At 46.1% G+C, this 12,854-nt stretch overlaps 1 protein-coding gene across 3 annotated transcripts in view; it reads left to right on the top strand.

Annotated features, from left to right (window-relative positions):
- Positions 1-12,854, top strand: part of RGS6 (regulator of G protein signaling 6) — a 287,350-nt gene that overhangs the window by 251,966 nt on the left and 22,530 nt on the right. For all 3 annotated transcript variants that reach the window (XM_054161559.1, XM_054161561.1, XM_054161560.1), the window contains exon 16: positions 9,146-9,235. In XM_054161559.1, coding sequence (XP_054017534.1) covers positions 9,146-9,235 — 90 coding nt within the window. The remainder of the gene's footprint in view (positions 1-9,145; positions 9,236-12,854) is intronic.

The raw sequence follows: 12,854 nt of genomic DNA, 5'->3' as shown, positions 1-12,854 counted from the left end.
TGCTGCTTGTTTCTGTAGGGCTGCATCCTGCTCTCTCGCTGTATCCTATGGGACACAGACTGCCCCAGTGCAACAGAATTTCCTTTCTGCTCTGCAAGGGATTTTGCTTATTCCATGGCACAACTCAGCTTTTAGACAGGATTTTCTCCAGAGAAAACAGAGCAAGCTGCAGGCAGCTCTGCAAGTGTCATAGTGTTGCCCAAAAGCTTAAGTAGTTAGATCTCACAGCTATACCACAGCATAGATAGCAGTGAAAAACTGCATCTTCATTGCTGCAGCTTCTAGCTATTGCTTGGAAAAGAGATGGTAGTCTCCCAAATGCTACACAAGGTTGTCCCCTCCTCCCAGGCAAAACCTGTTCACTTGGGCTTTTTGCCAGTAGCCAGGATTTAGCCCATATTGAGAGAATCAGCCTCTTAGCCACGATCATTGTTCTCAAAACCTAAAGCTGCTCATACGGCGTTAGGCTCCCAGCAGCCCACTCTTGTCTCCCAGGATAGCCCTTGCTATATTTAGGACTAAATCCTCCTGCAGTGCCAGGCTGACCCCTTAACTGCACAGTGCTTGACAGCCCTTCGTCTCTCTAGTCTTCCGCACTGCGTCTGCCACAGACCCCCTGGCAGTGCTGCCTTCCCATTTGTATGTTGGAAGGTATGAAGTAAACCAGTTGTCTCATCAATTTGCAGAGGAGCCAAAGCTAAATTTATGTGTTACTTTTATCAATGCACTTTCCCACAAAAGATTTACATTGTGTTTCCAACTATGTTTCTACAGGGCTAAACAAAGGATTTCTGTGTATTACTCAAAATGAGCTCTCATTGCTTACAGTTATCCCTCCTGCTAAAGCTCTTTCTTATGTTCCTATGCCTTCAGCCCAGTGTAATTTCATTTCTTCCCTGAAATGCCTTTTAGTTTAGCAGAGAGGTTAGTCTATATTACAGTATAATTATTCATCTTTTTTTTTTTCCTTAGTAGCAAAGCCAACTTGGTTGAGTGTGAAGAAAATGCAGCAGTTAAAACTGTGGGTGTAAATTATTGTGTCACTTAAATAACTTGAGAGTGGCCAAAAAAGATATTGCTCAGATTTTCCAGAGCAATTCATGCTCAGGCCAAGACCCTTATGTGCCATTTACCAACCTGAAATATTTCTTTTCTGAACTATAACTCAAGAAAGCCCAGTACTCCCAGGGGAGCCAGAGCACCCAGTTAGCCCTGGCCCTGCTCACTGGCAGTACTGCCAGGTACTGGTGAGGCTTTGGGAAGGGGGCTCTCCCTGGTTAATGCTTGCAGACAGCTCACACCCCACAGTACAATAGTGTTGAGAAATGTAAAATGCTAAATGCAAGGACCAGAATAAGCAGATCCAGAGGCCTTCTTAGTGGGGATTTGGAGACATTAAGTGGAATTGGAATAACCCCGCTCTGTGTTTCCCTGCCTCCTACCCCCACACTGGGGTTTTCCCATCAGGTTCAGTCAGGGCAAGTGTGAAGGTCTTTTCTTCCGCAGCTTCTTCACTGCTTGCCTCATCTCAATTGTGCCAGCTACCAACTACTTCAGCTTCCAGAGCTGATGCAGCACTTTTTCCTGCTTTCTCTAAAGTGCTTTTCAGCAGTGTCAGTGAGATGGAATGGCAGTTGAGCATAACTGCTCCTAGGAACTGTTGCATTCAATGGTGGCACAAGTGACTGCTAAAGAGGAGTAAGTCTCCTTCACATTCTTTGGCTTTTTGGAATATCTGCTGGAGAGTAGAGGGGCTGGGGTCAGAGTGGCTGGAGAGCAGCCAGGCAGAGAGGGATCTGGGGGTGCTGGTCGATGGTAGGCAGAACATGAGCCTGCAGTGTGTCCAGGCAGCCAAGAGGGCCAATGGCATCCTGGCCTGCATCAGGAACAGTGTGGCCAGCAGGAGCAGGGAGGTCATTCTCCCCCTGTACACTGCACTGGTTAGGCCACACCTTGAGTCCTGTGTCCAGTTCTGGGCCCCTCAGTTTAGGAAGGATGTTGACTTGCTGGAGCGTGTCCAGAGAAGGGCAACAAAGTTGGTGAGGGGTTTGGAACACAAGCCCTATGAGGAGAGACTGAGGGAGCTGCGGTTGCCTAGCCTGGAGAAGAGGAGGCTCAGGGGAGACCTTATTGCTCTCTACAACTACCTGAAGGGAGGCTGTAGCCAGGTGGGGGTTGCTCTCTTCTCCCAGACAACCAGCACCAGAACAAGAGGACACAGTCTCAAGCTGCACCAGGGGAGGTTTAGGCTGGAGGTTAGGAAGAAGTTCTACACAGAGAGAGTGATTGCCCATTGGAATGGGCTGCCTGGGGAGGTGGTGGAGTCACCATCATTGACAGTGTTCGGGAGGAGACTTGATAGGGTGCTTGGTGCCATGGTTTAGTTGATTAGGTGGGTTGGATGATATGTTGGATGCGATGATCTTGAAGGTCTCTTCCAACCTGGTCTATTCTATTGTACTCCTAGTCTAGTCTAGTCTAGTCTATTTGGTGGTGGTTTGGTAGGGGGTCACGCCATTCAGGTGGGATTCCTGAGGATGGACTAGGAGGAGTACAACAGAGTGAACAGAATATGTCTCCAACACTCCTTGGACGGCAGGTTTTGCTGACTGCAGTAGGCGAGCATGCTGGCACCTCACTTCCTCTGTCACAGATGTCCATGCAGAATAGAGGTGACAGAAAGGTGTTAGGCTGCTGCCAAGCCTAATTGGAAAGTGCAGCAGTCACATGTTCTGTGCTCAGAAAAGCATCTCCCTGCTTTCTCCTTCGCATGTCCTCTGTGTTACAGAGACAGTTCTTCCAAAAGCAAACCCTGGGCAGGTCCTCAGCTGGCATCCATTATCATCTTTCCAGGGAAGGCCACAAGGTATTCACAGAGGTGCTAATCCCTCCTGTGTTTCTGCAGCAAATTCCTCCCCAGTGCCCAGCATAAAGGTAGAACAGCCATTAACACTCATTGTGGTTCACTATTATTTATTTAGTTGTTTAATCTACTGCTTTGTGTTGCTTGTGGGCTTTTCTTCTAATGGATTTGTCTGAGGTTCTGCAAACTCCCTTGCAGCTGGCCTGAGGGGCAGCTGCTGGTGTTCACATGCTTGCAATACAAAGGGGTCTCCAAATCAGCTCTCACTAGTTTAATACCAGATGTTGATGATGGGGTGAAGGGATGCTCCAAAGCAATCCAAAATGTATTAGTGGGATAGGTACAGCAAAGAGGTTTCTGACCAGTTTATGAAGGGCAAAGTGGGCACTTGGGGCTCAAATGAATCTCAACAGCTCTCTAGCCTTAGTGTAAGCCCCCTGGAATGGGCTAAAAATGTGCTAAATGAGAAACTTCCCCTTGAAAGGAACAAATAATTAGCAATTTCCCCCTATTCCTCTTCATATCTAAAGCTTGTGTTTGTCTTTAGGCGCAAACAGGGAAAGATTTCTATCAGCACATTAAAATGTAATGGCTTTCTGGAATCTGACTGGTGTTCCAAGGTCACGGGGTTGACCTTCACAAACCCCCAAAACTGTCAGGCCTGTCACAAAATGTCACAGTGGGTTAGATACAGGTGGGATTAGAAATGGATGTTTAACCACCAGCACTCCTCTCATCCCGTAGAATCAATAAGGGTTGGAAAAGACCTCAGAGACCATCAAGTCCAACCTATTACCTAATACCTAACACCTCATGAATCCAGAAGAGAGAACAACAATTTTCTGCTGAAAAACAAATGTTCTAACCACAATTCCTGAGGTCTGCCAGGTGCTTCATGCAAATCAAGTGTTGTTATTTTTTTTATCACTCAGGTTTTTTCCTACATCATTCTCCAGTGTTCCCAAGGTCCTTCCTGGCTGCCACCCGTGCCCTTCTCAGGGTCACTGCGCTTTGACTGCAGGGGAGGAGAGAGCCCTGAGATAACATTGCAGAGCATTGATTTGAAGCAGGTGCAGCTTTGAGACAGTTTCTGCTATCTCAACCACCTCCCACATTCCCGTCTGGATTGCAAACTTTATTCCTTTTTTTTCCCTCCTCCTTTCCCCTCTTGTCAGGAAAATTTACAGAGCTTGTCCTTCATCTCTTTCCAAAGATAGAGCTTCTGGAAGGAAAACAACCGAGAGATGCTGAACCTTAGCAGGGCTCATTTCCTTGCACTTAAGCTGTCAGGGATGGGATTTCCTCTTGGTTTCACATAAATGTGGAGAAAAAATTTTTTGTGATTTACCTGGTTGGTTCCTTTGGTTTTTAATTCACAGAAGTGGCCACATTTTCCCCCTTTAAAATGTTCTTTTCCTTTCCTCCCTGCCCCCCTTTATTTCATGCAGTGCTGATGGCTACACTGTTTGAAGTGTAATTCTCATGATACAAGCCTAATACAAAAGTGGAACAGGATAGCCTTCAGGACTGCTGTGTAGTTCTTCCCACCACAGAGGTGATGTGGTTCAGATGCATGCCTTTCTCTCAAGGAGTGGCACCCATTGCTTCTGTTGCCTTGGTTCAGGAGCTGTAGAACAGCAGTTCTGGGGATGATAGAATCACAGAGTTGTTAGGATTGGAAGGGACCTCAAGGATCATCTAGTTCCAATCCCCCTGCCATGGACAGGGACACCTCACACTAGATCAGGTTACTCAGAGCCCCATCCAGCCTGGCCTCCAGTGATGAGGCTTCTACCACTTTCCTGGGCAACCTGTTCCAGTGCCTCACACCGTCATGGTGAAGAACTTCTTCCTAACATCCAATCTGAATCTGCCCATTTCTATTTTTGTTCCATTCCCCCTAGTCCTATCATTACCTGACACCCTAAAAAGTCCCTCACCAGCTTTCTTTGTGGGGATGTTTGACAGCAAACCTGCTCTGCTTGCAGGAGCCTTGTAAGAGAATTGTTTGCTTGCTGGAGGTGAAATCCACCATAATTACAAACGCAGGTTATTGCCTTGCCCTCCACGTTAAGCTGACATTTCCAAATGTGCATCCACCCTCACAGGGGAGCATCAGTACAGCCAGCACTCATCAACAGCATGCTGTGCAGGGGACTAAGTGACCGCTCAGCTCACAAAGCCAGCTCACCAGGGCTTGCCGCTTGCACATGCCAAGTCAGTCCCCGTCTCCACTCACAGCTGCTACTGCAGTGGCCTGAAATGGCAGCTTGGTGCTCAGAGATAGCTGGCAAGGCGACAGGGGAGACTGGTGGGATGTGTGACACCTGTCAACTTCAAATCCTGGCCAGATCTTGAAAGGCCTTTCCTTGCACACTCCACATCCCTCCCTCCACCCCACTCCACCCCCACCCCCCCCACACTTTCTGCCTGTGCTACCCTGTTTGATGGTTTAATGGATCACTTAGGTGTTTAAAATTTTTGGTTTTGTGAAGTCACCCTCTAAAAGACTGCTGTCTTAAGACTAGAGCAGGGAGCTGAGAGCCTGAGCCTTACCTGGGGAGGGGTACCTAGATGCTACATTGCCTAGATGAAATGTTTCTCCTGCTGTGGTGCAGATACAGCAAAGGAACTTCCCATGATGTTTTCAAAGAAATGTTGCAGTGCTAAGTCTGACCAGGCTGGTTGCAGGGCAATAATGTCCAGAGCTGCAGCTGCTTTGTTAAAAATTACACAAGTAGTACATTTACTGGGCGTATTCAAGTAATAATGAGCTTGTTACCCTGTAATAACTTTACAAAATGCAGAGCTCTCTCAGCATAAGGCTGGGAAGGCTCAGATTTCTTACCAGCAGGATCAGGTGTGTAAGGGAGAGTGCAAGTGTATAAAGTATATCCCTAGAGATGCTGACTGCAGTTGGAAATTGCTGTCTGTGGTGAGGTTGTGCTCCCTCTCCACCATGTGATAAAGAGGAAGAACAAAGCAGCTGCTCAGTAACGTAAGATGTGAGAAACCAGGGGGCTGCAATGATCCAAAGTGAGTTAAAAATCCATGATTTTAAAAATCTAAGCCAATTCATGTAAGTTGCACAGAGCAGCTAAGTCTGTGAATGCACCTCTGCTGATGTGCCTGTTGCTCAGGCTTCCGTGGAAGAATATTTCTATTGCTAACCCTCCAGTTGCTTTCAATGTATTTATGAAATAAAGAGCTGCTAAAGGCTAGCTGTAAATTCTCCCTAGAAAGTTGAAGATTCTAGAAAGTATAGCAGAAAATTACTCAGTGGCAAGGAACAGAGTAGGCTAAAGATTGAAATGAATGTCCTAACCATTGGTGTTTCCTGCCCTGCAGCTATGTTTGTGTGTAACTGGGCTGAACATATGTAGCAGCCACGATTTTAGCAGGAACCTTCATGGTGCAGTCTCAGTGGAGATTTTGGCTGCAGCAACATAAGCTGTCCTGTACTGTTGGAAATTGGAAAGCAGTCTTTGCTGACCTGAGCAACTGGCTCAGACATCCAGTAGGTGCTTCAGAGATTCAGTGCTGTGAAATGAATGATCATTTGTGCCCCCAGTCCAGAGCTTCTTCAAAGCAAGCCCTGGAATTCTGGCAATTAAGCAGTAAAGTTTTCTTCTGAAGCTATGCATGTCCCTCTCTTCCCCTATACCCAGCCTTCTTTTTTCATTAGCATTTAAGGCCTAGGAAGAGTTATTCCCTGTTTGATTGTATCTTTGGTGAACAGCAGAAAGGTAGCAGTGTCGCTGCTCAGTGATTCCAGCATGTGCAAAGCAGAGAAAATGCTTCATACCAATTAGCTAACTGCACTGGCAGTTGGGTTGTGGGTGTTTAGTAGTCCTATTTTTCAGGGAAGGGCTTCAGTTAAGAAGTTGGCTTGCGGTTTATTTTATCTCAGGATCGAAGTAATTTTTGATCTTCCCACAGCCAGATACTGAGTTTCTATTGTTTTAGGGTCAAATACATGAAGCCATCCTGACATGAGCAAAAAATATATTTACTGCTGGTGTTCTGGTGGGTTGTGTGGCCAACCTGGTGCGTTCTCCTTTGCCTGCAAGCAGCTCACGGGAGCTGTCTGTGGCAACGAAAACAATGTTGTTTTCCAAAACTGTTGGCGGTTCTCCAGAGCAGAACCACTTGTCTGACCACAGGTAAAGAAATAATTTAGACTCCAAAGGTATTAGAAAAAGAAAACCTTAATCACATATCTATCAAAATATGCCTGTCTCCCGTCTCCTTACCTTGGCCTCACAGCACCTTCCTGCTCAGCGCTCCACTCTCTCCAGCTCCTTGCATGTGCTAGGTGCTGCAAGGGAGGACCACTGGGAGGAAGGGGACTCTGGAGACTGCTCAGACTCTTCACTGTTGATGGACTCCAAGGTGGCTGCCCTGTTGACTCATCAGTCTCCTCTTGGTCATGGAAGAGGAAGGAAAATATATTTAGGTATAATGTTAAGTGGTGGTTTTGTTTTCCCAGATTGTCATGAAGAACTCACTAGGAGTACATGGACTCTTTGAGAAATCTTAAGAGGTAACAATACAGATTGAATTGGTTGCAATATGCTTGGGTTTCAACTGAACCCTGTGTTTCTGCTAGCTGAAGTATTTGAGAGAGAGCAGATGTTGAAAAGCTTTATTCACACCAGAGACACAGAAACCTTTCGACAACCACATCCATGACATGCATTATTTTCCCTCATCTTGTCTTAGTGCATACTTGCCTTGTTCTGTCCTGAATAAATAGAAAAAATGTCCCAGAGCTGGATGTGGAATCTCATGTCAGTGCAATAGTTGAGAAGTATGAAGCTGTGCCCTCCTCTGTGCTTTTTTTCAGCAGCAAGGGAGGGTGACAGTTGCTAAATGGCTTTCTATGAGTATTTCTATTGCAAAATCTTGTGCTGTCCTTCAGAAGGATAGTGCTACACAAATGAGGATGTGTCAGGTCTAAAACCAAGTATGGAAATTATCCAGTAAAAATTGTTCCCTACCAGGTTGTAGCTCAAAGGATTTGTTTGTGCTGTGTCATAGGAAAACCAGTGGCAGTTATGCCCCTCTTAGGACTACACCAAATAGTGCAAGAAAGCTGAATTAAGCAGTTCTTCTGTGTATAGACAGGTCATCACTAATTACCCATGATGGCAAAGATAAGGGAATTCTGCTTGGCTTGTTACCAGTGTGAAATAAGCTATGCAGCTTCATTCTGGTTTGGCTCTTCTAAAGTTTCATGTACAATGGCTTTAGGGCAGGAGAGAATATTTCACGTTGTACAAATCAGTACAGATAAAATTGCTCATTAACTCTGTAAAAGTGCTTCCTTGGGCAAAGTCTAAGAGAAATGTTCAGGGTGCCTTTTTTTTCTTCTCTTTAACTTCCTTTAGTGTGTTCTCAGTCTTTATGTGGTCAAAGTGTTTTGATTTTCTTCGTGTTTGGGATAATGTCTATTGCAAATCCAGGGATAATTAGAAGAAGAGCTGACTATGTTGAGGGATTCTCAGCAGGAAAGTAAAACTAAGCAAGGAAATTGGAAAAGGCTAGGCATTAAGTTCTGCTGCAAGGAAACATCACTTTGTAAGTTTCAAGATGCACATAGTTAAGTGCTCTCAGAGCAAACTGCTCACAGTGGTTTGGCTTGCTAGGAGAAAAAAGACTGTATGGTAGGGACTCATCTGACATAACTTTATACGTACAATGTAGCCATCCACATCTGAGCTTGTCCTAAAACCTCATGGAGATAACATGCTGTTTCAGGATGTTAACCAGTTGGCTTCTTTATGTCTGTGTCTTAAGTGGTGCTGAAATGCATCCAAGTATCATTTCCCCTCCATGAAGGGCAGAGGAGTGTTGGGTGATAGTTCAAATATCTATGTGTGGTAAAATGAGATCCAATCTGTGGGACAGTGTCTGTTGTTTACTTCTTCCTTCTTGAGACATCTCAGTAATATCAGCCTGACTAGACACCTGCATATAATCTGGGGACTTCAGAGAGTTGCAGTCTTTGCAGAACAACACTGATTACTGAATAATATGTGCCAGCCTTTGGGGTGAGGGCCATCTCTTTGCTTTGTGTTCTTACAGCCCCAGGCACAGCAGGGTCCTGCCCCAGGAAGGACCTCCTGTACGCTACCACAACACAGATAATCAATAATAGCAGACTTAATTAGAACTTTGATCAGCCTCTCTTCCTTCTAATTTGCTGTGTTTTAAATCCCTGTGATGTCTAAATGAGGTTTGATAACAATTCTCCGTCTCTCATTTCCTCCCATCCCGCAGGAGCACATTTACAAGCTGATGAAGAGTGACAGCTATGCGCGCTTCCTCCGTTCCAATGCTTACCAGGACTTATTGCTGGCGAAGAAGAAGGTATCTGTTGGAAAGGACCTGCTTGCATCTCTTAGCACCTCTTGATTCTCGCCTGCTGCTTGCTGCTAGCGTGAAAATGAAAATATTTTCCCTTTTTTTGTTGTTTTCCTTTTGTTTCCCCTCTCTTTTATTTAAGAAAGGAATGAGCACTTTTGTTTGCTTCACTTGGGGCACAGGGTATGGCATCCGTATGCGCAGCCTCAATCCGTGCTTTGGGGAAAGCATGGTGACCCAGGGTAAAAATAATAGCTGTCTCCCAAACTCAGTGCAGGCAATTAAAATTGCATTGCCTCTCCCTCATGACAAAGATGGTGTCTGGTAGGAGAGCAGGAACCCATCAATCTAGTCATTACTTGTACAAATTTCACCCATTCTGCTTTCCACCTGCTCAGCCTCACCATGTGATCTTCTCTTTGGATGCCTTACCTGTAGACCCCCCTGCAGTGATTCCCATGCTCCTTTTCTCCTTTTCCCTTGCTTTTGGCTCCCCAGACACATCTCCTTTTCCTTGCAGATGAGAAATAATTGCAACCTATGCTGTAATCAAGAATTCTAGCCACTTTATCTCACAGGAGAACTGGGTTTGAGCTCTTTTTAGCTTTCTTGGTGTCTGCATGTGCTCTGCCAGCACTATATTTCTGCCAGGAGCCCTCACTTCAGGGTGAGTGCAAAGGAGTGGTTCTCTAGTTACAGCAGCTCCTGTCCAAGCATCCCTTCTTTCTGAGGGGGCTGGTAAGCTGAGGTAAGCTACTGATCTCTTTATTTCTGGCTGTGTTCAAATGTTTCCTGCCCCTCCTGACTTACTCCCATAGGCCTACCTGAGCTGGTCTGTGTGCATGTGCATGCATGTACACGTGTACGTGCCCCACTTACAATTGTCTTCCAGAACCATGCATAAATTGACTCCTGACTCCTGCAGCCTGAGTGTGTGGTTTCCCATCACCATCTTCCCTGCTGTTTTTCAGCTTCATTCTCTGTGTGCTGCCAAATTACATTGCATCGACACAATACAAAGAAATCCCAGTGGTATTTTTTGTCCTGATTGTCATTGTGTGCCCTAAAAGCATGCATATAGTGGCAAAAGGAGACAAACCCCTCTGTCTCCTGTGCTTGGGGCTGCTGGCAGGTGGATTAGGGAAAGGCAATGGAGGGCAGCAGTCAGCCTTATGTTTCAAAATGTCTGGTTTGAGACAGCATAAACCAGTGTTGCTTACATTTGGAAAGGTTAGACCTGGCTTAGAGTACAGAGGCTCTGGGGAAAGGAGGAAGGGCATGGCAGTCTTCTGACCATACAAAGTGTAAAAACCTTTGCTATCTTCTGACCCCCATCTGCTCATGCTTCCTCCTGCCCCTCAAGTCTCCACTGAACATGTGAAGGTTCATGTGCTTGAAAGCAGGAGAGTTTTCTCCTCCCAACTGAGCCCATTCAAACTGGAGGTAGTTTGGGTTGTTTTGTAATACTTATTTGCTGTCAGATCAAGCCCTGGATGTGTCAGCATGACATCCTCATCCCCCCCACAAACTGCCAGAGGAGCAGCTTTTGGTGTCATGTTCACACAGCCGTGAAAGTAAGAATCCCATTTCTTTTAGCAAGGCTGTGGGTGCATGAGTAAACAGCAAGGCACTAAAAAGGCAGGAGCAGATCCGTGCAGACGTGTTGTTCACCAGCTTCACATGAGGCAGGGGAGAGTTGACGTTACTCCAGAATTTGTGAAGTTCTTTGCAATCACATTGCATTGTGCTGGGCAAATGGACACTTCTGAAACAGTGTAGGTACAGAGATGGTGGCAGGAAGAGCATGAAGTTTCTGCACGCTGAGCTGCACAGTAAGAGCTTTAGTACCTTTGGTGCAGCTTTGGGAGGCATCCCTTTAAAATTCTTCTGGAAATAACTGGAAAGAAGAGGAAGGAAAAGCAGCATATCAGAGGCTGTGTGGAGAGAGGACTTGGTTAGAGCCTTCATAGAAAGTCCTGAATTGACTGATATCAGGTAGAAATTCACTGCAGTTGTTTAAGACTTGCTAAGTACATCTGGGGCATGAATGTGTCTTGCCCCAGAGATGTTATTCTAATGTTGGCTTTATACCATCACACAGATACGAGTCAGCCTTACTTTTGTTACTGAAAATAAGTTCTGTCAGAAGTACAGCATGCTGGACTTGGGCTAAAGGAGTTGCTTGCACAAAGCAAATGAACATTTCTCTGGCATCAGATTCACAGATGAGTGTTTTGTGGAGAAGTTTATGTCATTTGGGACCTTGTGCCCTGCAGCACTGGGCTGTGGCAAGTTGAGAAGGCAGGAAAAAGGGGAAGGTTCACTGTGGCTAGATCACAGAGCCAGGAGCTGCAAAATCCATGCAGTTCCCCTGGTTCCCCCACTTAGTTTCTTGTGTGACTTTGGAGAAAAGAAGGTTTGACTTCCCCTGCTTTATATCCTCATCTCTGTCAAATGGGAATAATAATAGGGAACTGCTCAGAGGAGAGGTGGCAAGGCTTGACCAGTGCCTCAAAACATGATTGACATTTTTCAGACTTGTAAGCTACTTTAAGTTTGAAGAGTTACTTTTTTTCCATACTGTACAATAACCACAGATGTGGGAGCTTCCCCTCCCCAGTCTGGGAGTGCAGTAACAGAGGGAGGGAGGAGAAGTTATGGGTCAGAACTAAGATACAATGACAGAATTATGAGGGGTCCAGGGAGGATAAAAGGAACATATTGTTCACACCACTAACGGGTGCAAGACATGGGCTGCATACAGACCAGGCATACATACTTTGTTAATCTATTTTAGATTTTTTTTCTTGGTTCTTGCCAGTGTCATTATTGCAAATAGCCACAATATTATTGGCCTCCATCCTGCAGATTCATGGTGCTCAGCAGGGAACATGAGGTTGGCCTCCAGCAAGGGTGTGATTGGAAGCAGTGAGCTGCAGAGGGGCAAAGCTGGGTGCAGCTCCCTGCCTCGCACAGAAGTCCTCCTCCCCTGCTAAGCTGGAGAAGAGGAGGGATGAGGGCAGCACCATGTCCTCAGGAGGAATGGCTGTACAGCCCAGGCAGATCCAAGCTCTGTGCCTCCGTGCCCACCCTTCCCCCCTGCAGCAGGCAGAAATCTCAGGGCTGCTGAAAGTGACCAGCTCAGCAGTGAAGGGCTGAATGGTACTGAGCTCCTTAACAAATTCGTTGTGTTTTATTTGTGTATCTATGCAACACACCTCACTCGTGCTGTGCAGAGTCAAGTGTCGACCTGCTCCTGTTTCTGCTGATATGCACATTGCTGCAGGCTACTTTACAGCAGGTAATCACCACAGAACCATCCCCCAGCCCTCCTCCATGGTAGCCAAAGTGGTGGCTGGATGTCCTTAGCAGCAAACCTCATATCAGAATGAGTGCCATGACAAACCTCCTCGCTTGAGGCAAAGAGACATTTGGGTTGTGTGACTTGGCTGCAGAGCTGGGGTTTATTGCCTGGGGAGAGAGCAGTGTAGATTAGTTAGTGCACCGTGGAATAAAGTGGGGGTGCACAGGAGCTTTGTTAACCGTGAAGGAGCAGCCAGACATGTGTTCTGCTAGTTATTATTGAGGAGAAGGGAGAGGAAAGAACAGGAAAGACACTTGAGGC

Source organism: Dryobates pubescens, chromosome 5 (genome assembly GCF_014839835.1).
Source record: "Dryobates pubescens isolate bDryPub1 chromosome 5, bDryPub1.pri, whole genome shotgun sequence".
Taxonomy (NCBI): Eukaryota; Metazoa; Chordata; class Aves; order Piciformes; family Picidae; genus Dryobates; species Dryobates pubescens.
The sequence above is the reverse complement of the archived record's forward strand: the minus strand, read 5'-3'. Positions and strand labels throughout refer to the sequence as shown.